The sequence below is a fragment of the Trichoderma gamsii genome, assembly GCF_001481775.2.
Source record: "Trichoderma gamsii strain T6085 chromosome Unknown Scaffold_5.2, whole genome shotgun sequence".
NCBI lineage: Eukaryota > Fungi > Ascomycota > Sordariomycetes > Hypocreales > Hypocreaceae > Trichoderma > Trichoderma gamsii.
Window position 1 is genome coordinate 951,285 of NW_020171342.1, and position 27,847 is coordinate 979,131.

Sequence of the window (27,847 nt, forward strand, 5' to 3'; positions counted from 1 at the left end):
AATCTGAACAACCAAGAATATCATCATTTATCCGTCTATACGCTCCACTAACCTACATACATATACCAGTCCTATTGCAGATTCCATCCCCTCATACCTGTATACATTGGCCGATTAAACTGCTAGGAACAAGATAACAAAAGCAAAACAGAAACAGGGCAAAAACGACGCAAGACAAACAGCAATCGAGTAATCCAAAATCCTCCCTTTTTCATCCGCACGCATATATGTATATGATCCCGAGCATTTCCAATGACAAAAGATGAAAGGAAAAAACAAGAAACTAGCTCTGCAAGCTTCCCAAGTCCGAGATCAGATAACAAGACCATTAGAAATCCATCTCGATAGATTAAACCTCCAACTCCTCCCTCCTCGGGGTGGATTCCGCGATGTAAGATACTATATAGAAGACACACATAACAATAAGGAAATTTTGATGTTGTAGATTGAGGCTGTAACAGAGAACAAGCTTCTCAAATCAGGTGGCGGCTAAATGTACGCCCAGCGTTTTTCATTCGTAGAGAAGAACAAACGGTGTAGGATTTTGATATTATCATTATTAACCAAGGCAATGCATAAAAAAGCAGGTGCTGTTGCCTTGAGGTTGCGGACATTTCGATGCTCGAAGCGCGGTGTTCGATGCCCGTTAAGCAGATGATAATAAGAGACTGACAATGACATGCAAAGGAAAAACGTTCGCTGGATAGCGCTGAGTAGTGATAATAGTACATGGGGCAAAAGCGCAAGTGAGATTAAGGAAATATTTTGATGCAACGTCGACGTGCAAAACAATCGATGCTAACAGCAGACTGCAATAAAAATGACAACGATAGTAGTACCGGTGATTGGTAGTAAATTAATAAGAGAGCGTGATGGTTTTTTTGTGGCGTTTTGATTTCTTTTTTCTTTGTCTTGACCAAGGCTTGCCTCGATCAATTGACATTCGGATCGCTATAGAACGGACCCATGCCCCAGCCAGCAGTTTGGTCAGGTTGCTGCTGCTGTTGGTGGGCTGAGGTGTCTAAAAAGGTTGAGCTGGCGATGCTCTCCCAGTCTTCGAAGATGACGGGATTGGCGGAATATTCAAAGTCCATCATGCCCTCTGTCATGGGGGCATTTGAACCTTGGGGAACAGGCGGCAGCTCGCGCTTATCAAGGTGAGAAGGCTGCTGCTGTCCTGAAGGGAATGCTTGAGACGGAACAAAGGCAGAGGGATTTCGGTACGGTGTCGAGTTGAAGGCGTTTGGTGCGCCAGAAGGAGAAGCGAGCATCTGCTGCGGTGTCTGCGATGGCAATGGTGTAGCAAAGGACATGCGAGCGTCTGCCTGCTGTTGTGGGTAGCCAGATGGAGGAACCATGGCATTGCTCGTGGGAGCAAACTGCGGCTGCGGTGACGGTTGGTTGTTTGAAAAGGCCATGTCGGACAGGTCAAAGGCAATTCCCACGATCCACTGGGCCTCGCTTTCGTCGCCAGAGAAGAACTCGAGCAGATCCTGGAGCTGGCCCGGATTCTCCTTCTCCAGGAATCCCTGCGCACGCCCCGTCTTGCTGGGATGCCAACTGAACTGGGGACGGCGTCCGCCAAACTCGGCCTGCTTGCCCGTCACCATGGCGTCCCAGGCATTGTGGATGAGCGGCTGATGCAGCAGACCGTAGATGACGCGAGAGTGCATCCATTCAGCCTTGCCCAGGCCAGACTCGAAATGGCGGGCCACATGCTCAACGTGACGCTCGCGGGCAGGATGCAGGGCAGAGCAGAAGCCACAGGCCCAGTACTTGCGCTTGCGGAGGAATCTAACCACCTTTTCGGCGTGGGGACAGGTCTTGCAGCCGTGGCACTGCTTGTGATGCTGGTTGAACGAGTTGGAGCCCCAGAAGCTGCGGTTGCAGCCAGGCTCGGGGCAGGGATACTTCCTCCAGCGCTCGTGGAACTCGTCTTCGTGACGCTTCCAGTCGTACTTGCGCTTGAAACTCGTCTCACACGAGGTGCACCAGTAGATGTTTGTCTTGTTGGCCGAGGAGGGAGAAGGCGTCATGGGCAGCGATCGAGACGAGGCCGATGCCCACGACATGGATGACCGTGCGGAGTTGACGGACCACAGCGAGGCGTGGCCAGAGGATCCTGAGCTGGTGGAGGACACGGAGATTCGAGGCCGGTGGTTGAGATACGACATGGACGGCGAGATGAAGGCGGAAGGGTCTGACTTCACGACGCCAGGAGCACCCGCGGGAGCGATCCGAGAGACCTGCTGGAGCTGGCCGGCAGGGGCCTGTTGCGGAGGCAGGCCATTGACGTTGACGGCGGCCCAGGCGCGGGTCACATCATCGGCAAAGGACGACGGCTCCGTCTTGATGATGGCGATGGAGGGCGGCGCACCGGTTCCGGGAGACGGCGCCGTGGTCGAGCTGGAGATGGGAATCGGCGACGTGGCCGCGGACGAGGTGGAGAGAGACGCGACGGGCGAGCTGAGGACGGCGGACGAGACCGACGGCGGCGGAGCGAGGACCGAGGCCTGGGGCGACTGCAGGTGCTGATGCTGATGCGAGGGGGACGAGGCCGGGTGAGACAGCAGCGGCGACGGGATGGGGGTGGCTGCAGCGGCGGGCGGCGAGGCGGACGGGGCGAGGTTCTGGTCGACCCATTGATGGAGCAGGTCTTTGGAGAGGCCGAAGTCGATGAGGACCTGGAGGTTCTTGCGGGCCTCGACGAGGACGTTTTGGGCGCTGGGCGATTCGACCTGTTGCTGCTGCTGCTGTTGCTGCTGCTGTTGCTGCTGCTGTTGGTGTTGTTGTAGTTGTTGTTGTTGTAGTTGTTGTTGTTGTTGTAGGTTTTGAAGATGTTGCTGCTGTTGCTGCTGCTGTTGTTGTTGTTGTAATTGTTGAAGATGCTGCTGTTGTTGTTGCTGCTGCTGCTGCTGCTGCTGCTGCTGCATGTGAGGCTGCGAGAACTGAGACATCATCTGAGACTGTGGAGGATGAGTATGCGAATTCTGCTGAGGCTGGCTCAGCTGGAGCTGGTGAGACTGAACCGTGAGATCCATTGCGAGAGAGCGCCTCTCACATCTGACGCTGGCGATATCCCTCCTCTTGTTGTCCTTTTTCCCCTCTTTGATTTCTACTTCTTTTTTTTATTCTTCTTCTCCCCTTTTCTGTTGCGCAGCTATGGTATGTAACGAGTGGCGATGTAAATTGGGTGTTGTATTCGGAGTCGAGCGCCGGGAACTGAGACAGGCAAATAGAGCGCTGCTCAGGTGTGTGTATGTTTTTGGCCGCAGCGGACGGATTGAACAGGAACGAATGCGGTAGCGAGAGTCGGGGAAGCGATAAAACGAATGGAAGGAAGAATAAACAATCAAAAAAGTTCAAAAAGAGCGAGAGGATGTCGGTACAAAAGCGCAGCGCAGAGGAGAGAAGAAGAAGAAGAAGAGGCAGGATAAGGATAACGGGATTAAAGGAGGGAAAAAGAGGCAAAGTAAAGAAGAGCGCAAAAAGAATTGCGTGAGAGCAGACAATGGGAAAGAGCGGCTGTGGCTGCGGGAGGGAAGAGAAGGAAGGAAAGGAACCGTCCGAAGCAGAGACTCGAGGTACAGACCAGGTACAGCCAAGCGTGGTTGCGCGCCCCAGCCGATGGACGGTGCCGGTACTTGCGGTCCAGGTACTGCCGACACGTGCGAGACGATCCCAGCAGGCAGGAAAAGGCTCCGGCCGGGCCCTTATTCGAGGTGCTTAGCGCCGCTGTTTGCTGGAGACGGCAGCAGGATTAGGATTTAGGCGAGTGGGAATACGATGGACGCAGAGATAATCAAATCAAACAATATCCAGAGGCAAGCAGCAGCGGGCTCGGGTTGAGTGACGAAGGGGCTGCTGCGTAGCAAATAGAGTGGCGGCAGCAGAATCGAGGCTAGTCGGAAGGTTGCCAAAGATAAGTACTCGCGGGCCTTGTAGATGCGAGGTTGCTTCGGGGTGTGGAGGGTACGGCGGGACGAGGTAGCTTTTGGGTCGGGGACCTAAGGCGCGCCAACGCCGGGGACCCAGGCCTTTAGGGGAGGAGTGCCAAACAATGAATGATAATGATGGTGAGAGCGTGCTAGAAGTAGCGCCAGCTACTAGTAGTACACAGGCACTAAGTGCTACGACTAATATTCGAGTAGCAGTAGCAGGTAGAGTAGGAAGAAGTAGTAGTATGTATCAATGATAGCAGCAAGACCACCTGGGCATGTAATAGCAGTAGCAGTAGCAGTGGCTATAGCAGTACCCCCGTAGTGGTACGATACCGATGCGATACGATGCTATACTGTGCTGCTTAGTGCTAGGTGGATGCTGTCTGTGGTGGGTATAATAACGTTGTGTGTAATAGGAAAAGAGCGAGAGCGTGGGAGGAAGAGAGAGAGAAGAGAGAGTTAGATGGAGACGGAACTGGCGGAGAATCAGAGATAAGAATGGGCCGGGGAAGATATTGAATGAAAGAGAGAAGGAAGAAAAGAGGATGGGCAGGGTCAAGCAAGAATGCCTAGCTCTAGCTGGATTGGATTGGATTGGATTGGATTGCTTCCCAAGCAGCAGCAAAAAGCAAATGGTGCATATGCCTACATACAGTTTGTATGCATCTATCTAATGGTACCCATGTACGAGGATGGACTGGACATGGGATCTAGAGACGATGAGCAGTGAGAGAGCAGTCAGCGATTTGAGCACAGGCACAGATACAGGCACAGGTACAGGTACGCACGGAGTTACAGCAACCATGTCTCGCGGCGTGGAGAATGCGTGCAATCAAAAGGCCCTGAAGGGATTAGCGGGCTGGACGTGATTAATATGGATATGGATTTTGGAGAGGCCTAGGCTGGGCTTTGCTTTGCTTTGGGCTTGGGCTGGATAATTTGCAAGCAGCAACAAGAAAGAGACAGGGTTGATAGTCTGGAGAGTGTGTGTGCCTGTCTTGTACCAGCTACGGGCGATGAGAGCAGAAATCAGCGCAGAGGCCGCCGTACCGTGTACCTCCCTGCCGGCCAATCGCGACGACACGGGTCGCATTTGGATGATGTCGGCCATTAATATATTTTGGTATTATTGCAGTACAGCCCGATGGAGCAGGGATGGCGAGGGAAGAGGGAAGAAGAGAAGTCGACAAAACCACATTTCATCGGAAAGGAGGACAAGACAAAGAGCCGATGCTGCTGCTGCTGCTACTGCTGCTACGGGACTCGGAGTGGCAGCAAAATGCGAGCTGAACCACGAGCTGAACACGATGAGGCATCCTTCGAGTACATTATTGCTTGCTTTGCACGTCTATTAGAAAAGGCGACAGAAGCCGGGGAGCCCACGCAAGGCTCCGGCGGAGTCATTTGGGGCAAAAAGGAAGAGCTGAAAAAAAACAGCAAACAGGCCCCCAAACCCAAGCCCAAGCACAACGCCGCTAAGGGCAAGTAAAAAACAAGACCAAAATCAATAAAATGACGGTCAAATTAAAAATAGAGCGCAAAGAGTAATGCTACTCCAGAGCTAATACAGGCACCATCTCAGTAATAGTCTGCCATTGCGTCAAGGCCAGGCCCCAGTCCGCCTTGTCCCGGTGCTAAGAGAGCTGCCCTCTCCACCAGAGCAATGCAAACTAAGAAAGCAGCTGAGCTCTCTTTTTTGCTCTTGCGACTGCTCTTCCAGGCAAGGCGCGGTATCAAGCGGACATCCAGAGGAGAGGGAGAGCCGCTAACAAGATGGACCGGCGTTGCACTAGATCCCAACGTGGGCTAAGGCTTCAAGTTCCTCGCAGCTCATCCATCGCTTTCTTTTTTGCGTTTGTTTGTATGGCAAAACGTGCGTGTGTGTGTGTGTGCCTTAGTTTAGTAGGTGCTTGGACCCGGGGGTTTATTAAACTAAAAAAGAGGCTGGGCTGGGAGCAAGGACAGTAAAGTACGTCCTTAGAGGAGATCGGTCTCTGGGTCGAAAGCAAAAAGCGCGGCTACTGTATGATGGATCACTGCCAGCGCAGCCCTGCGTCTGCGAATAAGAGGCAGCAAAAGAGAAAAGAGACGAGAGAAGAGACACGGCGAGATGAGACTTGGTGCTACGCAGAAAACGTGCCCTGATGAGTTTGTGCCACGACGCCACGCAGAATTCGGGGATCGATAGTAGCCACCTCCAGCTCGCTATTTCTCTCCCTGCGCTCGGTAACGCTGTGTCTGTGTAATTCGAGGCAAGCCTTCTCGCCTCGTCTTCGTTAACGTGTCTCAGAGACCCGCGGACAGAAAATCGACAAGCATCGACATCTACTATCTGGAACACGCCACAGGGCGTTTTAAACGCGTACAAGTGCCGTGCCGTCAGACAAAGAAAGAAAGAAAATAACAACCTGAGCGATGACGATGGTATGCCCACTCTTTTTCTTTCTTCCTTTGTGTCCCTTTCCATCGGTTTTTGACTATCTATGGATGGATGGATGGGGCTCCTCTTCTCCCGTGTTGCCAGCGACACTTCGCCATGGCAAATGGCAATCCGTGCGCCCCTGTTTAGCGGCTCTGGGATGGACAAGCCGGCGATCCTTTTTTGTCTTTGTGTGCATGTTCAACTACAGGCACTTGTAAGGTACTTTGCAGTAGTATCAAATGTACAGTACGCCGACAGTCTTGCTTCTTCTCGAGCTGTCACTCAAGGGCGTCTCTGGCAGATACACCGTTAGAAAGCATGCTCAAGTAAGTAACATTACAAAATAGCCCGGCGTATCACGGCCCTCATTCGCAAAAAGCCAATATATACGCGTGTTGTATATGCATGCAGCTGCTGCACTTGCAAAAAAAGTAATCTGTCGTTTTTTTTTTTTGTCCTGCTCTCTCTTCCACACTTCGGCGACTATCCCGGGACCTCGAGAAACCTTGTCCTGCTGAAAAGATGCACGACAACGAGCTGTGACTGGTCCGCATGGTGAAGGGGTGGGTGATACACGTTTTTCTTCCCTTCCCTCTGGCCCTTCTTTTTTAGCTCAGGGGCCCTTGATTTGCTCAAGCCTTGGCCTGGGGGGGGGGGGCAGAAAGAGAGAGAGATAAAAGTGTGTGTGGGTGGGAATGGCCTCTGTATGGCAGGGATAACCCATGAAAGTGTCTCTCGTCTCTCTCTTTTAGCCATGGACTGGCCTTTATTGCAAATACAGCACAAGGACAAGAACAATTACTAATTGGCACTAAAAACGCTACTAAAAGCTTCGCTTCGTGCCAATGACAACATCTCAACCCCTGGTCGCTCTTTTTCTGTCAGTGGGTGGCCCCCCCCAAAAAGCAAACAATTGAAATTTCAGAACAAAAAGGAACAGCCTGCATCTTAACCCCCCCTTGTCCCTTGTCTTTCTTGGCTCGTACCCGCGCAAAAAAAAAAGAAAAAAGGAACAGCGCTTTTTTTTGGGATACTTTCCATGGGGTTGGGTGAAAGAGGAGACGCTGGGCTTTCGGAAGGCTTCTCCGTCCCGGGAGCGAAGACGAAGAAGCGCCAGCAGCTTAAGATTTCTTCCTTCCTAGTCGATGGGCCGTGATCGATGCTCATATGCATCTCATCTGGAGTCCTGCTTGGGTACTGTACATGCCTTCCAGGTAGAAGAAGTAGCACTACTCGTAAGCCCGGGCTTCCCTGTATCGTAACGGTTTCTTGCCCCGGTTTCGATTCTTTTTTGGCTTACCGGCTTTTTATTTTCCTCGTCAATTGCCTGTTCCAATTTGCAAGTAAACAAAACAAAGCTTGTCCAAAGAAAAGGGGTGTGTGAAGCACGTCTCAAGCTCGTGATCTTCTTAGACTGAGTCAATGTCTCACTCTACATTTCACAGCGTAATTAGAATGAGATGGGAAAAAAAAAAACGAACAAAAAGAAAGAAAAATCTCGTCATCTCACAGCATCCAGTCTGTCTGATTGGACGCTTCTTGGCTAACTGATAATTTTTGTTCCATATTCCCGCGCGGCGATCACTGCCTACCTAAACTGACAATCTCCTCTCTCATCGTGATCTTCCTTTTTGCTCTGATCTTCCTCTGCTGTGATCTTCACGCCACTAATGCAGCGGCAACACACACTCACGCTTGCTTTGTGTCTCATCATGTCTCACTTTTTGCCCAACGACTGCAACCGTACCACGCCCTAATGCCTTTTAGCATCGTTTTTAGCTAAGAAGAAGAGGAATAGCAAAAAGGTAAAAGATGAGCACATGGCCAGGGGCACCAGGCACAGGCACAGGCACACGCTGGTCCAGGCACCAAAATAAGTCGCGCAATCACAGAGACATAGACACCAGACACGGGAAAAGGTAAACTCGTAGACTGCAGCGTCTGTTGCAGATCGATGGAGAAGCCCGCGCCAAGCAAGCAAAAAGCATGGCCTTGAAACACTTGAGCTGCGGCTGAGCTCGGAGCTACAGGCGATTGCGTTAGTGCGAGAGTAATCGGCAGCAGCATCGCGAGCAGGTCCCAGCCCATTGGGAATAGCAGCAATGAGTTTGAAACACAGGCCGTGAAAAGTGCTGATAGTACCACTGCCTAGTTGTCTAGTAGCAACCTTCGAAAGAGTCTCTTTCTACTACTGTACTTGCACAATCCCCGGCTCCTAAGCTAGATTTGATCTCTTCTTGCGCGCGCGTCATAAACGGCAGCCGAGAGAAGCTGGTGCCCACCCCTGGCTTTGGAGAATACGGGCAAATGCTCGCTCGGAGTACTCCGTATTATGATCTGCCATCTACTAGCACCATTTGGCTTCCGTTAAGCTACAAGCACGGTCTTTGTGATTACTAGACGCAATTATATGATCTGCTAGACTTTTACTTTGAGGTGTTTCTGCAAGTACATCATACCCAATGGACAGTTTGAGCACCTCTTTCGCTCTTTGCCTCTACAGACTGCTTACCAAGTTAGTGGGTATCAATTACCAATGTTTGAACTTTCCCGTCAACTTCGGAATACTAACCAGAAAAACCTCAACTTCCGTGCAAACGGTACTGCAATCACAGTCAAAACCGCCAACATCACAGGAGTCGTATCGCATCTGCACAGCCTCGCAGCGTATTCAGTTCAAGAGCCCTTTAATAATCCATTACTGTACAATACTCCGTATCGAAGAAAAAAGAGAAGCAAACAGAATCTCAGTCCCCCATGCCTTGACCCCCCGGCTGTGTCAGAAATAGATTAAGCGAACCCGGCGTCTTCATCTGGCTCAGTGGCAAGACAGTGACATCTTGTTAGCTTTTTTTTTTCCCCGTTTTCCGTTCGAGTAAGAAAAGGATCCTTTCGGTTATTTGCTCCCGATGCTGCTGCCTTACTTTTCTAGAATAGACAGGGTCTCATTTACTCCACAAACAATGCTCAAACTTTTACAGTACATCCTGCACAGCTTTGGACGCATCAGGAAGCTCATCTACAACGCCACGCACGCACAGACAGGAACAAAACAAAATATGCGTCTTACACGCATTCCCACCTCCCACATAAACTCACATACATGTAAAGTAAACAAAGACAAAGAGCGTTACATTTACCCTTCCTCACATGTCATTTTCTCGATTCTCCCGGCCTAGACTCCAGTCCGCGAACAAAAAAACGTGGCTTTCTAGATTGAATAATTTCCCCTTCTCTTATCTCGGCCTCTCTCCACCGGGCTGCTACCCGGCCACGTTTCCCTCGGTTCTCTCACTTTTTTTTTCTTCTTTCTTTCTTTCCTTCCATCTAGGATTGTGTTTATTTCGATAGAAGGGAATCCCCTGTCAATGTTGCGAGCTCCTTGTCATTTCTTGCCACTAATTACGGAGCTCAGGCCTCGAAACAGCGTCTGTGCCCTCTTTTTCATCTTTGCCCCTCGATTGCGATAATGACAGAAGCTGTGGATGCTAGTACATCGTATCTCAATCTCTAGCTTCTTTTCAGGACGAACATGATACACTCGTCATATCCATTTCCATTTTTTTTTTATCCCAGACTAAACGGAGACCGGATCTCTTCATACTACTTACAAGCAGATAGTCGGACGACTAAACATCACTAAGCAGCCGTATAGTCATTTCCTCACGCCTAGTGAAACACACTATGCGTTTCGTTTCCAAACGCCTCCGCCACAAAGACAGCTCTCAAAATAGTAGACAAGAACGCCTTGATTTCCATATTTATCCAGCATGAATATCATAGATCCACTTGCCGTCGGGGACCGTCCCTCGATTTGCCCTTTTTTTTCACTCATTCATGCTGCTATAATCTTTCCTCTTCTAATTGCTCTCCTCTCCACAAAGACCCTGCGCAGCAAATACGGAGAAGGAAATGAGGGCTCGATATTAGTCAATGCGCCATGACGATGGTCGGCGATCTACGAGCGAGACAAGCAATCAATCCCTGAAAGCCACATGATTGCGCATCATTCCTCGACCCATGATGCCAGCAGAAAAATTAGATAGTAAAGCAAAGAAGCAAGGGTTCGCAATTTATTAAGATTTGTATACTAACAGTACTTGTAAAAGTACCATTGTAGAGAGCAAAAGTCTAAGGGTTGAATCCCTGACAACTCGTCACGTCACGTCACGTCACATGGATCGCTCTTTTTTCAGCTTTCAGCTTCCCATGTCATGCCAATAGTGGAAGTTGTAGCCATCCAGCTATTGATTGCTGTCAGATGTTTGTTCGACATAGGCACAGCCGCCTCCTAAATCCCAGATTGAGCCAGGCAAATGAATAGACGCGAATGCATGAATTGGATAATAGTACAAGTTTTGGTGGGAACAAACAATGACAAAGAAAGAAGACAGCTGGAGACAATGCTTCTGCATTCCGGCCGATTCAACGCGTTATACAAAAGAAACCAACAGATATCTCAATACACAATCAAACGAGCAGCAATGGGCTTTGCCTCAACCAATCCCGTTCCCATCAATCCCCTCTAATTCCGCAGTGAATCCTCCCAGCAAACACCATATTCTACAATATGAATAGACTTGCCAAAAGACAAAAGAATAGCAACAGAGTTCTCAACCGTCACTTCGCTCAACAATAAGCAGACAACACCCTTGCCTACATGACAAATGCCAGGCTCTTTTACCATCTTCCTCCCCAAAGAGGTTCTGCATCATCTCGGTCCGGCAAAGAAACCAGGGGTGTCTCGGACTTTGCAGTAGAAAAGAGAAATCGCCACCATGTCGTATATAGTAGCACGTTTCTTTCCAGCTATTATTCCGTTCGTCAAGTAAAAACAACGCATCGCAATCAATCATGCTACGCACATCTGTGATGCGAGACCCTGTCTGATTGATATCTCTCTCTTTTCCCGCGCTCCACTCGAAATCTCCGCTCTTGCCGAGGCATCAAGACATTGGACAAGGACATAGTGATATGGCATGTAAATGCTTTCCAATCATTCCATTATCATGCCTGTTTTGTATTATAGCCGCCCTCTGTCCCTTTCTATACTGACAAGTCCGAGCAGTTGCCATTCCGTATCCAGCTTCTACTTCCGCGTCAAGTCTCGCTTCAGTTTCAGCTCTCCTTCTCTTGAACTTGAATCCCAAAGTCCAGAACAATCCAACTCTCAGCCCAGTCCGCTCTCAACTCCCTGATTGTAACACAAAGATACTACTCTGTATAACGTAGTAACAGAAGTAATAGAAAAGTAAATAGTATCTCGCCAAATAATGTCGCACAAGTAGCACCAAAAAATAAAGAGGCACCACCTGGATATATAGATAGTATAACATATGAAAGAAGAAACGCCACCAAATCACGGCTGATCCGGCTGGCTGATCATGGCTGAGTTCTCGAACCAAACCATGTACGCTCTTCGTAAATGGTCGTAATATCAGCCAAGTCAAGTATTCGTGCTGTATATCGACCAAGCTCTCATCTCGAAGCAAGTTCAGATCAAGCACGCCTCAAAGCAAGCCAAAGCAAGCCAAAGCAAGCCGAATCAAGCACGAATCAAGCTCAAGCACTCGTGCTAAAATAGTAATTCTCCCACAAATACTCGTAATCCTCCAAAATGCCCGCAATAAAGCCCGGCATCCGTCTCGTCATCCCGCTCACCGCCCCCTTTGTCACATTCTCGTAGAAGGCGCCCCTCATCGCCCACCAGATCATCGCCCAGCCGCGCTTGTTCCACTCGTCGCGCTCCAGCGCAGACGTCCGCAGGCTGCGCTGCCTCAGCTGCCGCGCCGCGTATTCCACGCTCACGCCCACCAGCCACGGCGTCCACGACTTCTTGTTGCGCGTGCGGGCCAGCGCCACGGCGTAGATGAGCGGCGTCAGGATGTGCAGCATCTCGGCAAACTGGCCGCCGCCCTGCAGCGTGTTGAGCAGCTTGTTGGCCGGCTTGATGTCGTCCGCCGTCAGGACCCGGCCCAGCAAGTACGTGCTGATGTCGCCAGGATTCGGCAGCGAGGGCAGGCTCATGCCCGTCCGCGGCATCGTCCACTCCTTTTCGTACGCCGTCTTCTGCGGGCTGCTGAGCAGAATCGCCGACCCGTTGGGCGACGTCTCGTCCATCAGCTCGCTCTCGCTGCGCGCCGTCACCAGGTCGTCGTCGTCGGCGTCGGCGTCGTCCTCCGGGATCGGCTCGCGCTCCGGCAGCACCGGCGTCACCAGCGGCCGCGACCGCGTGACGCGCAGCAGGATCAGGCGGCAAAAGGCCTTGATGCCCTCGAGCAGGACAATCACGTTCCACCGGCCCTTTTCGCCGCCGCGCCGCTTGGCGCTCATCTCGCACAGCAGCTCCGTGTAGACGACCATCTGCAGCACCATGGCGATGCGGCGGTACGTCTTGCTCTTCTGCGTCCAGTATCGCGTGTAGCGCGCATGTGCCGACCGGATCGGCGGCGTCGGCAGCTTCGAGACGGCCTGAGAGAGGATGCCGTCGTGGTAGAGCGACAGCAGCTGGACGCCCGAGTGGATGGACTCGGATGCAATCTCGGCATCGCGGAAGCGGCCTGGCGTGTTTGAATTTCAGCGGTTAGCTCGCGTTCTTGTTGTATGCACACACAAAAGTGAAGATTGGGGCCACCAACCGGGAATGATATATGTCAGGCTCCTCAGCGCGCTCTCAATTTGCGACACCTGGCCCGCATTCTTGGTGATGAAGTCGTCGTACATGCTCAGCCATTTCGGCGGCATCGACAGAATCTGGCCAGCCGTCACGCGCCGCTGCGGCCGATTCGTCGCCGGCTTCGTTGGATTCGACGCCATTGCATCTGCTGCCCGACGCTCGTCTTTCCGCTCGTAATTTGCGCCTCTCTGCCGTCTCCTCTCCTCAATATCTGGTCGTATCTCCCGTATTTCGCGCCCTTTCCGCGAAGGATTTGTTGTCAATCTCGCTGTAAATGTATCGCGCGTCGCCTATTGTGCCTGCGAGATATGGCCAGGCACCATGTCGAGATGGCGATGGCGATGGCGACAGCGGTTTTGTTGTTTTTTGTCGTCGTTGTTGTCAAAGCTCGGATTTCAGCTGCTGCGGCACGAGAGATTGAGAATGACGCTTTCAGTGGAAGCCGAGGTAACGCCCCTTTGTGGCGCATGCCGCGGCCGGCTGTGGCTGCGCAACGCCGGCTTTCCTACCCTGCATTTGGCTACGAACATTCCGATTATAAGGAAAAACAATAATTCAAGACCAACTTGTTTAATGAAACTGAATAATCAAATTTACTATTGAATAGGTATTGCAATAAGAGAAACAAAAAAATAAATCAATACATACCTAATGTGTCATGGCAAATATTGCTGGCATCAAGGCCTACCTCTGGAGGGATATTGCCGTGCACAAAAGTTTCCAATCTACTCACGATTTTTACACTACAAAATCAAACAAGTAGAATATCAACAGGCCATAGTTCACCTAATTTCCTTATATACAAAATTCCACGGCCGAATTAATTACAAAATTATCCAAGAATGCTATTCTAGCCCTTCCGCGTCCGTGAGGCGCATCACTCGTTTACGTAGACACCCTGATATCCTACCCGTCATGTATGGCCCAATATGTATTTCCAACAGTTCAATGGCTCATGGAGGGAAAAAAGAAAAAGTTAGAATGGTATCGGGTAAAGGGAGGCAAAAAGAGCCCCCAAGGCATCGCTACAATTTGGCAAACCCTGCATCCTCCAACTCTTGCCCCATAGGCAGCATCGGTCTTCCCTGCATTGGAAAAGGCCAAAAGAGCGGATTCTCTGCTGTCTCTGCCGCCCTCTTCGTGTCAGCCGCCCGCAACGTTTCCACAATCTCTGGGGTGGGCCCAAAGCCGCACATGTAATCGCCCTCTCGAACATTGGGTGCGAAAAAGTTGAGGCTGCTCGTGTAGGGCCTAACCAAGTTGTCGGCGTCCTCTGGCGGCATTTTGTCACCGTCAACATTGACCTCGATATTCCATTTTTTTGCTAGGAAGCGTAGAATGTTCAGCGCCTGCTCGGCAAAGTGATGACACGGCGCCATCTCTGTGAGATCCGCGATGCCCTGGTTGAGGGCATCCTTCACGCGCGGATTGATCTTGGCCGCCTTTTTCATCCTCTCTTCATTTGTTGCGGCCTCGTCGGCGTCGACTCCGGTAGCGCCTATGGCAAGGTGCATAATAGCGGATGTCAAAACAAAGTATGGGACAAAAGATGGCGTTCTCTTTAGTGTATATAGTTGAGAATATGATGTTAATAAGCCTTGAATGGCGTCGGCAGCTTGCGAGCAGACGTCTCGAGGCGACACCTTGGATCCAATGATGCGTAGCTTGATCAAGGGTCTGAAAAGAAGGAGTATGGCAAAGTGGTAGTACATGCTTTTCATTTCATCATCACGTTAGCATCGACAACTTGTAAAAGGACAAAATGGAGGTTTAGGAAGGGGGAAAAAAAAAGAGGGAGAGATAGAAACTGTGACGGAGACAAGAGAGAGGAGGGAGAAAGGGGAAAAAATCCCAAACTCGATATGTTGTACTCACTGCGCAAATAAGACGGCCGGGGTAAAGTTATGCCCCAGCCTCAACACTTCGGGTATCCGGTCGTACCAGTTCAGGTACTGCGTATAAATGTTCAAGAGGTCCCGGGCAGTAAGGGGCCTTCCTGGGGAATGGAGGACGTAGAGGGACTGGTGGACGAGCTCACTCAGCTCGCAAAAGCACTTGTATACTGACCGCACGTTGGACGGCTGCTCGCACGACCGCTGTAGTGGGGCGCCTTCGGATTTGTTAGTAGGCAGCCCTTGTAAATCAACCCCAAAAGTAGTCGTTCGGTCCTCACCGTCGTCGGTATACGGTACCCATAGAGACGCTTCAATGTCGTCGATGATGGCGGGTTTGGGCGGTAGATGAGGGAAGGAGGAGCACTGCGGCAGCGAACCAGTGGCCAGGGACCATGCACTGGAGGGAGCAGCAGGTTAGATATTGTCATTTGTCATATTATCATTTGTGATTTCTCTCTCAAATCGGAGCCTGTTCAAGCTCCTAGAAAATATATAGGAAAGGTGTTAGATTATTAGACTCACTGATCCAATGCAAAGGCCCCCCAAAAGGTCGCAGCCTGAACAGCAAGCTCGTCTTCGTCGTCTTCGTCATGAATGCGGTGCAGGCCCATCTCAAGAGCCAGCCGTATGCTTTGGCCAGCATAGTACCAGCTCTCAGAGTCACGGCCGCAGCTCGCTTCGCGAATCGACATGATACCCAGGGCCTGGATGGTTGTCAAGGAGTGATGGTCGATTTCCTCGTTGAAGAGCCGTTGGCTCTCCTTGAAGAAGTGGTCCCCAGAAGAGTATGGGTCATTGGGGTTGGCTCTGGTCATGGGCTGTGTGGAGAATCGACAGCCAAGGGCCAGCAACGCATTGACCAAGATTGGCGAGCAGTATCGGTGTCTTCCGTCCTGGAAATCGCGGAGAAAGTGTTCCTTGCTGAGGGACGCAAAGGTTGGGTATTCCCAGCAAAAGTACAGCGCCAGCAAATGCTGGACCAAGTTCACATCGTTGGTGATGCTGGTCCAGGACCCCGGCGGAGGCTTCGGCTCATCAAGCGGCGATAGTACCTGCTCGAGCCCCCGGAACCGCTGGATGCCATCGGGTAGGTTGTCAGCCTGCATCGTCTCGGCCCAAGAGCCGACTCGTGTCTGTGGCGGCCCGGGCTCGGCAGCCCAGTTCATCAGATCTGGATGAGAGCCGCTCCTGGTAGAGGTGGCCTGGCTTTGCGACGAAAAGTGCCAGGGACTGGCTGGGGCTCCTCCCAGCTCGCCGCTCAAACCAGGCATCTGCAGCGATCCGCCTCGAGCACTGACCGCCAGGGTTATTGACTGCAAAGAAGCGCCGGAAGCATCGCCAAAAGGCTGCAACGAAGACATTTCATGGCTGCCACCGGCAACACCGCCCATATGAGGGCCGGCGTGCGCATATACTGAGCTTGGAGTTGGTCCGCCCGGTGGAAGACCTGTAAGCCAGTCGGAGATGCTCTCCACACTCTGGCCGCCGCGAAGACGCGCCAGCACTTCCTCCCATAGCTGCGGCCGTATCAGAGCGGCAAAGACCTGTTCGCTGGACCGCTGCCGCAGGCGCAGATTTTCGATTTCATTGCGCAGGTGTTCTTTTGACTGGCGCACGGGTATCTCGTAGACGCATTCCACGTCCTTCTGGACCTTGCAACGGCCGCAAGGTTTCTGTCCGTCACACTATGAAAACGCGTTAGCACACTGATTGTTCCTTGAACTTGTGCAGCCCAATCTCTTCCACAGTCATGTAAAAAGAACAGTGAGCGAAGGAAAAGAAGTGTCTCCCAAGCTCGGTTCACAAGGCTGCGGGAGAGGCTGCATCCAACACAACGAGCTCACCTTGGCACGCTTCTTGCGACATTCCGTGCAGGCATTGGGAGTCACAACCCCCAAGCCTCGCCTGCGCTTCGACAGCTGCAGCAGCGCACTCGACGCTGGAGGGCCCTGCGACTGCGGCGTTGTGCCGCTCCCAGTGCCCGCGCTGGTGCTGGGCTGGCTCTGGCCCGAAGGCGTGCCCAAATCCTCCTCCATCGACACGAGGCTGCCGAGTCGCTTCTGACTGGGAAATGCCCAGACGCGCGCGCGAGAAGACGCAGAATCGAATCGAGTCCCCCCCGGCTTGGGCAAAGGATGGAACAGGACAGGAGGCGGCTGCTATTTCAGCGATGGGGAACCAGCGCGGTTCCAAGGCTTGAGTTGCGGTAGCTGCAGCCTCGTGGGATGAAAGACATGCTGCGGGGGGGAGCTCCACGGGCCTGGCAATGCAGGGAGGGAGCTGAGAAGGGATGATCGGAGGTCTGAATCGCGACAAGAGACGGCTTTAATGTCGGGGACGAAGCCGAGGTGGCGGAGGCATCGGTGGGAAAGAGGTCTCGAGGCTGAAGGGAGAAGAGAAGAGGAAGAAAATTATGGATCGAGGTTGGAGGAGACAAGGTCAGGCTACCATGAATTTGATACTATGGACTGTCCAAATTGCGGTGGTAGTGACGGAAAGCTGCTGTAGAGCATCGCCAAATGGCGGGGCCGGCACCAGCTCCAGTGGGCTCGCAGCACGTCAGACTCAGCCGCTAGAGCTGTAGGCTGGCTAGCCGTTGGCGCTATTCGCCCACTAAAACTCGGGGGCCTGATACAGCGACTTCAGCCGATATGTCCATGGGTATCAAACCGAGAATCGCCTGACAAAAAAAGCAGCTGCTGTCGTGCCGTCAGCCAAAAGCTTAGAGCTGATGGTGGCTGAACGCAAACAGGCAGATAGATGCCCGAAATCAGAATGAATGCCAGTATTTCTACCTGAAATAGTAATTTATTGTGAAACAGAAGGATTCAAAAGGAAAAAAAGAGAAAGGCCTGGAGGCGATGCCCTCGATTGGATCGCGGCCGCATTTCCGCGTACAGAGATAAACTGCAGTGCTACATGTCTCGCTGCGATTGGTAGCCTTGTCCAGAAAATCAATATTACAGGAGCTCATGCAGGCGATAGAGCCCTGGACTTGGCGCTGTGATAGGCCTCGCTGCAGCGCGCGTGGGAGCTTAGCCGAAAGTGCTGTTGCAGCGGCCCCCAAATTATAGTGGAGAGCCCAGTCAGTCGATGCGCAAGACGGGATATTAAATTGGTTTGCTTTGCTTTTTGTTCTTTTTTTTTTTTTTTTTTTTTTTTAAATCTCTTTCTCGGTGTGCAGATTTCAGCTTCAGGCTTCCAATTCTCTTATCGTAAGCTCTTTAAATTACGTATTAAAATTTAGTAGTTACTACTGGAAAAACTAGTTCGAAAAGTGGCCAGCAATTGTGTTAGATTTACTCATGCTCGCTGTGGCCATGATGGTTCAATGAGGTCATCGGGAACCGCGCTCTACCAACTGGTACCTGATATCAGCCGCGTGTTGGCCCTAGCCGGTGGTGCCATGGAGGTTGCCGCTGCGTACTGCCGAGTAGCGCCAACGCGAGCGATTGTACTGGGGCTACTGTAAAAAGCTTCCTCTTTAGGACATTAGCGATCTCAGTGTCCGATAACTCCTATAATTATTAGTATAGCCAAATACTTACTCTCATTATAGCTTTCATCTCGGGAATAAACCATTTATTCTACTTGGCCTAGTTGCAAAGAGCGAGAGCAAGTTGTTTTCCCTAAAATTGTATAAACGGGAAACAAAAAAGATCGCTCGTATACCTCAGTGTATTGCTAGCGCATCACACGCTGTGAATGACAATTCCTACCAAGTGTTCACTAATAATTCATTCAAGCTGTTTTTGCCGTAGACCAGATGTGCCGCCCTAATGCCGAATACCCCATAACTGTCCACACCTCTCCTACCAACGCCGCATAAAAGACATTTCCATTCCGTCCATTCCATACCATGAAACATGCAAGTTACCAATTTTCCTTAGTGTACACTAACCAAAATGCAAATACCCATTCGTCAATTTGTTTTTCGTCTTCTAATATCCCCGTTGGGGGCTCCGGTGGTAACTCATTGAACTTGCCGCCCAGTCCCCTTTGACGGGGCTGCGACGCCCTACCGGTGTATACCTAAAACCTGGCCCTAGAGCCTTGGGAGTTGACATGTCAAAATCGGTGTCTTCTTCTATGAATGCATATCGCTGTGACCTGGGAGTAGTAAAGTGAGTCCCAGGGGTCTCAAAATGTGTCCCGGGAGTCTCAAAGCGCTGTCTGAATTGCGCCGGTGTGATATCTGATCCCATTACAGGACCGTGAGAGTAGGCGGGCGGATGTGCTGGTCCTGGCTGGATCTTGGATCGTCCCCATCCAATCATGATGTTGGCAAAGATGACGAAGATGGCAATGGCGCCAAACAAGAGCTGGTATAATCAGTTAGCAAGAGGGTATATAGTATTGACTTGACTTTGATTCATGCTTACCCAGGCCTTGAGATTCATTGCATCCGCAAACTCGTTAATGACATCGGCCACCTGTTTGATTGTGACTTTGACGCGCATAATGGCGTCTGAATCCTGCGTCATGCAGTCGTACCACTCGGCACACAGTTCAATCAACGCTGGCCGGTCATTCTTGGTGCACCCGTTGCTGATGTAGTGGTTCTGGCACTCTGAGATCCGGCTCATGATTTCCATCCGCGCCATCTCGTTGGCGTTGCGGATGTCTGATCGAACTGCGTCAACAACGCTCCAGCCAAAGAACAGAACAACACCAATAATGAAGCAGTTGAGCCCCAGCTGCAGCCATCGATAGATGTGGTCGGGAGCTCCTGGATATCGGTCCATTGTGCCCAGCGCAGAGACAAACCAGCTCTCGCGTTTCGGGCCATGCTGCTGCTGTTGGCGCTGCTGTGATGATGATGGATGAGGCAGCGGCGCATTTGCGCCCAATGGCATGCCTCCATACGACGCCACGCTCGTTTCTGCGTCCGAGGCATCCCCCTCCCAATCCGGTGGCATGTGTCGGATCACGCTGCTAACATCCTTGTCGTGGTTATGGCGCTTCCTCTTCCTTAGCACCTGCATGTCCTTACGAGGGGACTCTCTGCTGGCTGGCCGAATCTCCCCTCTGCCGGCTGCATACTTTCGAGGCGACCCCCTGTTGTAGCGAGAGGCCTTGTCGATCTTGGTGGGTGTCGTGATGGTGCTGGTCGTCACATCGCTCGAGTTCTCTGATTCAAAAGTGTCGTTGGGCAGTACTGAAAGCGCTGAAGCTGCTGAAGCTTCGGCTACGTCTGGGCTATCTTCGGCGACGGTGGTAAAGGAGGAGAAGGACTCGTCCATCTTTCTCGGCGTGGTGAATGCTGGGTTTCGGAACGGCGGCGCAACGACCTTGGGAGCGAGCTGGGGGGTGAAGAAGGATTTCGTGGGCGGCTTCGATGACGGCGTTCCAAAGGCTGACAACGAGCCGCTCGCAGCAGCTGACTTGACGGGCGACGAACTGCTAAATACTGCACGTTTGATTCATGTTAGCTATAATCATATCATGATCGTCATGGTCGCAACAGCTATACGATACTCGAGCCAACAGAGCAAGGGGTACTAACAATTGTCTGATCGCTTCTTGGCCACCTGCGCAAATGGGCTCGTCAGATCGATAGGCCCCGTGTTCTGGTATTCCCACTCCATGGGAGCCTCAAACGTGCGGCGCTCCATGGCCGCGGATGTCTTTTTGTTACAGCGTTATAGCTGGTAAGGGCGATAGTTATGGCGGTGGCGATGGCGATGGCGATGGCGTATTTCTGCGTGTTTCTGCGACTTCAGACGAGCGAGTCGTAATCGCATCGTCTGGATCAAAGTGCAAACTTCCGCTGTGCTGTCACATTCATGCACAGATAAGCCGATCCGCGCTGTCAAGGGTGGGCATGGGCTTCTTTTAGTCACCTCGAGCTCTTTTGCTTATCCACAATCTATCGGCATATCGTCACAGTGGCAACCGGCTCTTAGTGCTTGCGCCAAGTAAACAAACCAGAAAAAAAGACCAGCGGCGTTGTTGCCTGAGGCCGTTTAAACCCAAATTCGCAGTCAACTGCTTATGTCAGCAACGCGGTGGCTGCGTCTCAAAGGCAACCGCAGGAATGGACCTTTTCTCCGATCTGAAGATTGTTTCACTCCTCTATCATTCGCAGCCTAACTTTCAGTTGTTGCTGCCGCAAAAAGAAGTAAATTGCCATTAGCAGAATTCCAGATTCATCCCCACACATTTCACTTCCAGCTGCGCCATCGTCCTTGTACACCAAATTTCAGCTTCCATCATGTCTGACCAGGGTTCGCCCGTCGACGATGGCCAGGAACAAGAATTCCTGGATGAGGTCGCCGACGCAGACTCCGACCGCGAGTCCGACCTCCTGTCCGAAATCGACGAGAATCAATTTGAAGATTATGACCCCGAGACCGCAAACATCGAGGATCGACCTGTCGAGATTGACGAGGACATTGCCCGTACGCTAAAGGCTAGCAAGCGCACGCGAGCGGAAGGAGAAAAGGCAGCCAAGAAGCCGCGAGGGACTCGCCGCGAGAAGCGACGGGACCGAGAGGAGGATGCGTCCATGCAGGATGTCTCCAGCGGCGAGGCTGAAAAGAAGCCGAGGAGGAAGCGAGCAGAGGCCGAGAGGCGCCCCCGAGCCAAGCCGACATCGCCCCAGGACGACGGAGCAAACGACGAGAACCTCACCGAAGAGCAGCGGGCGAATCGAGAAATCGACCGACGTCTGGATGCGGCGCTAAAGACCCGTGGAGCGGCTCCCAAGCGCCGGAGAAAGGATGAAATTGTACGTCTTTGTCGCATTTTGAGAAGGAGGTCGATGTAGCTGTAGACGCTAATTTTCACCCACTAGGATCTCGAAGACGAGATTGACGAACAGCTGGCTGCACTCAAGGTTCAGATGGAGCGTGCTTGTCAGGCAGACAACAGCGCTCGTGAATCTGGACAGCCTGCCCTGCACAAGCTGAAGCTGCTCCCCGAAGTCGCTGGCATTCTGAATCGCAACAACGTCCAACATGCGGTGCTCGATCCGGATACCAACTTCCTACAGCACGTCAAGTTCTTCCTGGAGCCGCTCAACGACGGCTCACTGCCGGCCTACAACATCCAGCGAGACATCTTCACCGCTCTGACGCGTCTGAATATCGAAAAGGAGACTCTGCTAAGCAGTGGCATCGGCAAGGTGGTGCTCTTCTATACGAGGAGCAAGAAACCCGAGCCTAGCATCAAGCGAATGGCCGAGAGGCTGCTGGGAGAATGGAGCCGTCCGATTCTCAAGCGGACTGATGATTACAAGAAACGCCATATCGAGACTCGCGAGTTTGATTATGAGTACGTATCTGTCACTACCCCTATTTTACCACATGTTATTTTCTCCCTATATGACTGTTGGCTAACACGATGGATGATTCAGAGCTGCCAAAATGGCCCAACGCCGCAAACAAGGCTCTCAGTTCACTCTCTCTGAGCGGCCCGCACAGTCTGCTGCAGATGCTGAGCGTGAACGATTCCTTGCCCCTGTCCGTGGCGGCAACCAGGCTCGTATGGTCAACCTCCCTGCAAGCTACACAATTGCTCCTGTGAGCACATTCGATGGCAACAAGAGCCAAAACCACCGACCCCTCGGTGCTGGAGGAATGGAAGCTTTCCGGAGAATGACGCAGAAGAAGAAGAAGGCGGCTTAGAGAGCCTATTGACTTTTTTCAACCCGTACAACGCATCACACATTATGGCATCAACTCAGAACTAATCGACTGCGTTATGTTATGTGCCGGCTTGGGAGTGCATTTTCTATACATATGTTTTTTTTTTTTAATTTCAGGGAGAAGGCCCAAGATTCGTCTGAGGGAGACTGGCGTTTTTAGGAGCTTAAAGGGGGGAAACACAATACTAAATGCAAGAATGGTCATATGACAATGGTTTAAAAAGAAGTATAATTCGAATGAATACCTTTAATTTGCTGCAAATACTCTTGCTCGAGATGAAATCTAATTAAGTGCTGCCCTCTTTATTCTACACATTCTATGTTAGAGTGCTAATAGCAATATATCTAACATTTGCTCTTCTAATGGTTGAAACAAGTTTATACACGCCACAGTGAGAGTGCAAACTTTTGATTGAGCTTAACTATAGTTATTCATGAATATACTAAATGATTCTTTTTTGGCTTGCCAGAGTATCCTAGATATGGCATGCGACTTGCTCTATTATATACAAAATTTGATCAAGTCATAGCTAGCTAGATGGAGACGATATTTCATTGTCTTTTAAAGCCCTTTTAGCCCGATATTGAAAAAGCTCATTAGCAGCAAACATTTCTCTCAAGCTGAATTCATATCCACCCAAGTTCCTATACCTTTATCCTTCGCAGCTCCTTCTTCGCCTTCAAATTCTCCGCCCACGCATCCTCAAAGAGCGTCTTCTTCGGCTCAACCTCCCAGTCCTGAATATTCAGTCTCCTCACGACTTGGAACGAGCCCGTGCCGACGCTCATCGTCTGTCCCATGATGATACACTCGGAAACACCCTCAATGCGATCAGTCTTCATCTTGGCAGCCGCATCAAAGAGATGGTCGGGCGTCTTTTCGAACGACGCCAGCTGCAGGACACTCTCTCGCATTTTGGACAAGCCAAAACGCGTGATGCCAAGGACTTCGCCCTTGAACGTCATGACGTCGGCCAGCAGCTGGATATGACGGGGATCAATGTCCATGCCTGCCATGACTGCGGAAATTTCGACGACAATGGTGGTTCGGGCAGCCTCGATACCCAAGACATCACGGGCTTCCATGACGGAGTTGGAGCTTGCCTTTGTGCCAATGACACCTTCGGTAGTCATGCAAGCGCGCAGCCCATATCCCTCAACCAGCACCATGTGCTCGCTCTGCTCAGATGTTTGGATGATGGCTCTTGTAGCTTCATTGTATCCCGAGATGGGGATCTTGGGAAGTGTACGGCGGAGGTGGTTGACGCGCAAGAGGAAGTCAGAAGTCTCCTCCGTCATGGTAAGAGATGCGCCACTGCGCTGCCTCTTCTTGGCCGCGTCGGGATCCACCCAGCTGTTGAGCACAAAGATCTTGATGTAGTTGGGGCCAATTGATATATCGGATGGCTGAATCTTGAGCTTCTTGAATCTCAAGATGGCCTCTGCAATATCAACAACGCCAATGCCAAGGTGCATGCTTTGCAGCGCCTCCATGTCAATGTACAGAATGACGGTTCCACGATCAGAAACCCATTCGTCCTCAATTGCCTTTAGTACATCGATCACGAAAGTCTTTTCGATTCGCCCCTTGACTATGCGAGCGGCCTCAATTTGTTTGTCGTTTAATAGAGGGCATGTAATGACTGGAGTACTGATGTTCTTGGACGCGTTGATGATTTCCTTGATACGCGGCACACCCTGAGTGATACTCATACCAGCGACACCGGCAAAATGGAATGTCTTGAGCGTCATCTGCGTACCCGGCTCACCAATGGACTGCGCTCCAACAGCACCAACGGCATGGCCTGGCTCGACGTGGGCCTTGTGATATCTCTCTAAGCACTCCTTGACGAATCTTTGGAGCGTCGTCAGAGATACTTTGGTAACTCGCTCCACTCGGGCGAGCTGTACCTTGAGTTCTGCTGAAGCATCAGCGATGATATCCTCCTGGCTTGGGTCGGGATCCAGTCCGACCAATGCACGAGCTTTGGATATCTTTTGTGCTCGATCGGAGACATAAGAGTAGATGGTCTCAATGAAGCCTCGAGCGCTTTCGTGCTCGTCAATGTTTTCGTCGGTGGGATCAGAGTAGTCAAGTAGTGCATTGTCCACCAAGCGGTGTCTCTGGTAACGCTGCTTTTCCTTTTCTAGCATGCTACTGCATACTGCAAGCACTTCTCGTGGAAGCAAAGATCTCTCGTTGTTATCCCAGGTGGTGCTCTCTGAGTGAGTCCACGTGCGGTCAAACGCCACAGGCACTGCGGAACCCTCCATGTCAACAGGGTCCAGCTTGTCGGCACCAAATTGGAATTGCACAATGCCTCCTGCCGATGTCCTGACAGTGTTATCGTACTGAGTGGAAAGATCCTCTAGAGACTTCATCAATCGTCTGGACATGTATCCTGTTTCGGCAGTCTTAACGGCAGTATCAATCAGACCTTCTCGACCTGAGATGGCGTGGAAGAAGAACTCGGTTGGGAACAGACCCGAGTAGAAGCTGTTTCGTACGAAACCTTTTGACGCCGGCTGACGGGCATTCTTGTGGAAATGGGGCAAACTGCGGTCCTGGAAACCATCGGGCACACGCTGACCGCCAATAATCTGCTGTCCGACACAGGCAACCATCTGAGCGACGTTGATGTGCAGACCCTTGGAACCAGAGTTGGCCATGATAAGAGGAGCATTGTTACGGCTCAGGGTGTCTACACATTGCTGACCAGCCTGCTGTCGAACCTTGCTAAGAATACCAGAAATGGAAATTTCCAAAGTCTGTTCCATGTCACATCCGGGAGCCTTTTCCAGCTTTCCAGCCTTGAAAGTCTCGATAAGCGCGTCACTCTTATCGTAAGCATCCTGGACAAGCCTGTCTCTGGATTTTGTCAACTCGGTGATGGGGAAGACGTCGCCCACACCGAGTGAAAAGCCTTGATTTCCTAGCGCTCTGGCGCAAAGCTTGGTCAGTCTGTTCATGGCAGCAACGGCGTGATCGGGACCAAAATCTCTGAGGATGATGTAAAACACCGAGTTCTTCTTGCCAGATCCAATAATGGACTTGTCCATGCGACCGCACATGACTTCTGAGTTTCGGATGACCAGCCAAGCATCGTTGGGATCCATATCCGGGCATTGTCCAGGCCTAGCCGAGTATTCTCTGCATCGTGCATCCAAGTTCACAAGTACTGGTGATTGCTTATTCGGGCGCATAAGCACGTTGAAAATCTGCTTTCCTGTCCAAAGGGCTTCCGGCTTGATAATCGACGGCGGGGGGAGATCAATGTTGACTACACCGTCCATCATATGCGTGCAGATATAGGTAAAGGCCTTTCTGTTATAAAACCTATCCTTGCTACTGAGCAGATATGAAGCGGTGATAAAGTCCTGCGTAGCAGCAATGATGGGTTCTCCGTTTTTAGGAGTAGCCAGGTTGTGCTTGACGCCCATAAGAGTCATGGCCTCGGCACGAGCCTCTTCAGATTGTGGAACGTGTAAATTCATCTCGTCTCCATCAAAATCGGCGTTATAAGGACCACACACACATTCGTTGAGACGGAATGTTCTCCAGGGTCTAATCTTTGCAAAATGGCTCATGATACTGAGCTTGTGCAGAGAAGGCTGTCGGTTGAAGAGAACAATGTCTCCATCCTCAAGATGCCGTTCGACGACATCACCTATCCGAAGATCTCGGGCAACAAGGGCCCTGTCACCAAACTGCAGATCCTGTTTCCAATTTCCGCTGTCTTTGATAACGTGATTTGCTCCTGGATGGACTTTTGGCCCGTTCAAGATACACTGTCTCAGCTTTTCCAAATTGTGGCTCTGAACTCGCTCAGGGAATGTCAGGTTCTTGGCGACAAGCTGTGGAACGGCGACTTGATTGATAGCCAAATTAGGATCTGGCGAAATGACTGTCCGGCCCGAAAAGTCGACTCGCTTTCCAGACAGGTTTCCTCGAAACCGTCCCTGCTTGCCTTTGAGACGCTGGCAGAAGCCTCTGATGCTCTTTCCGAAGCCCGGCTGATTAAGTCCAGGGACATCACTGTTAACGTACATTGCAATCTGCAGCTGCATATATTCCCACTGTTCCATGATGGTCTGCATGGGCTTTCCCTTGTTCAGCGCCGTTCGAATCAATCCGCTTATGTAAACAATCTCGGCCAGCTTTGCGGTGAGATCGTCTTCTGTACTGGCGCCTTCCTGTGCAACTGACGGTCTGATGCACACAGGAGGAGCAGGGATAAACTGCCAGATGAACATCTCGGGACGGCCCTCGGTTGGATCCAGTCCAAGCAGCTCGCAGTCTGTGGGGCCAATCATTTTGAAGTGATTGAGCACCCAGAGAGGATTCAGGTCCTCCATGGCCCTCACAAGATGCTTGTCCAGATCGGGGTTCAACTTCTTGGCTTCGTCAAATGAGGCATCAAACGCAATTTTGCTCTCCGGAGGCATCTTCTTCTGGGACGTCGACTTCTTGTATGCCGAGAACTTGTCGTGCGTGAGCTTGAGGACTCCGACCTTTCGAATCTGGCCGTTGATCTCGCCACAATACGGACATGTCCTACATTTCCTGCACTGCTCGTTGATTCTTTTGTAGACTGCAGTTCGGCGGATGTTATCCAATCCAGGTCGACGCAGGTCGTGGAGGAAGCTTCGTCGCTCTTCTTCGGTAAGGAGTACTCTGGCGCAAGTTTTGCAGACATTCTGGAGGATCGTCTGGATAAACCGTAGGTAGCCAATGTGGAAAGCAGGAAGTGCTAGTCGAACGTGGCCAAAGTGACCGATACAGAACTTGAGAGGCTCTTGACAGGTGCCGCATTTTCCCGACTTGCTCGACGTTCCCTAGAGCGAAGAAAGGTCAGTAGGTTGTCGCATGCTGATTTGATATGGCAATATCACTGCTGTTCAATACAGTTTCGATAGCGGAATATTATAACCGGCCATGCACTCACCATTCGCAGATCAAGAGCTCCATTGGTGAGGGGAGATCGGTTGTTGTCGATGTCGTAGAGCATGCGCTGGGAAACCTCCAGCACTCCCTGGTTGACGATGTCTTGGTTGGACCTGCACAAGAGCCGCTGTTAGAATAGGATAGCATTAATCATCTGCGCAGAGCACAACGCACTGGATGCCAAACTTGATCCCCTTGAAGCGCTTGGGGAGATTATCAGTGAGCTGCTCCTTGGTGGAGCTCACAAACGCGGCGTGCGCCATGCTGTCCCTTTTTTTAGGCTGGAATTCCTCTGCGGGGAGAAGTTCGATTTGCGCTGT

General features: G+C 51.4%; 6 protein-coding genes across 6 annotated transcripts; 1 reads left to right on the forward strand and 5 right to left on the reverse strand.

The window, feature by feature from the left end:
* Positions 1–932: 932 nt before the first annotated feature.
* Positions 933–3,041, reverse strand: TGAM01_v202209 (hypothetical protein; the record flags this gene model as incomplete). The annotated part of the gene is made up of 1 exon (XM_018800424.2): positions 933–3,041. One exon carries the CDS (start codon positions 3,039–3,041, stop codon positions 933–935), a length of 2,109 nt encoding a protein of 702 aa, XP_018666566.2.
* A 4,270-nt stretch (positions 3,042–7,311) lies between these two features.
* Positions 7,312–7,536, reverse strand: TGAM01_v202210 (hypothetical protein; the record flags this gene model as incomplete). The annotated part of the gene is made up of 1 exon (XM_024548950.1): positions 7,312–7,536. One exon carries the CDS (start codon positions 7,534–7,536, stop codon positions 7,312–7,314), a length of 225 nt encoding a protein of 74 aa, XP_024406353.1.
* A 4,389-nt stretch (positions 7,537–11,925) lies between these two features.
* TGAM01_v202211 (hypothetical protein) lies at positions 11,926–14,553 on the reverse strand (the record flags this gene model as incomplete). The annotated part of the gene is made up of 4 exons (XM_018800426.1): positions 11,926–12,923; positions 13,002–13,307; positions 13,688–13,764; positions 14,081–14,553. The coding sequence occupies 4 exons, from the start codon at positions 14,551–14,553 to the stop codon at positions 11,926–11,928; spliced, it is 1,854 nt and encodes a 617-aa protein (XP_018666568.1).
* Positions 14,554–18,875: 4,322 nt separating this feature from the next.
* Positions 18,876–20,549, reverse strand: TGAM01_v202212 (hypothetical protein; the record flags this gene model as incomplete). Its single annotated transcript, XM_018800427.1, has 3 exons — positions 18,876–19,256; positions 19,317–20,344; positions 20,441–20,549. The coding sequence occupies 3 exons, from the start codon at positions 20,547–20,549 to the stop codon at positions 18,876–18,878; spliced, it is 1,518 nt and encodes a 505-aa protein (XP_018666569.1).
* Positions 20,550–21,148: 599 nt separating this feature from the next.
* Positions 21,149–22,562, forward strand: TGAM01_v202213 (transcription factor IWS1; the record flags this gene model as incomplete). Its single annotated transcript, XM_018800428.1, has 3 exons — positions 21,149–21,664; positions 21,731–22,209; positions 22,292–22,562. The coding sequence occupies 3 exons, from the start codon at positions 21,149–21,151 to the stop codon at positions 22,560–22,562; spliced, it is 1,266 nt and encodes a 421-aa protein (XP_018666570.1).
* A 665-nt stretch (positions 22,563–23,227) lies between these two features.
* Positions 23,228–27,790, reverse strand: TGAM01_v202214 (DNA-directed RNA polymerase III subunit RPC1; the record flags this gene model as incomplete). Its single annotated transcript, XM_018800429.1, has 3 exons — positions 23,228–27,418; positions 27,529–27,640; positions 27,702–27,790. 3 exons carry the CDS (start codon positions 27,788–27,790, stop codon positions 23,228–23,230), a joined length of 4,392 nt encoding a protein of 1,463 aa, XP_018666571.1.
* Positions 27,791–27,847: the final 57 nt, after the last annotated feature.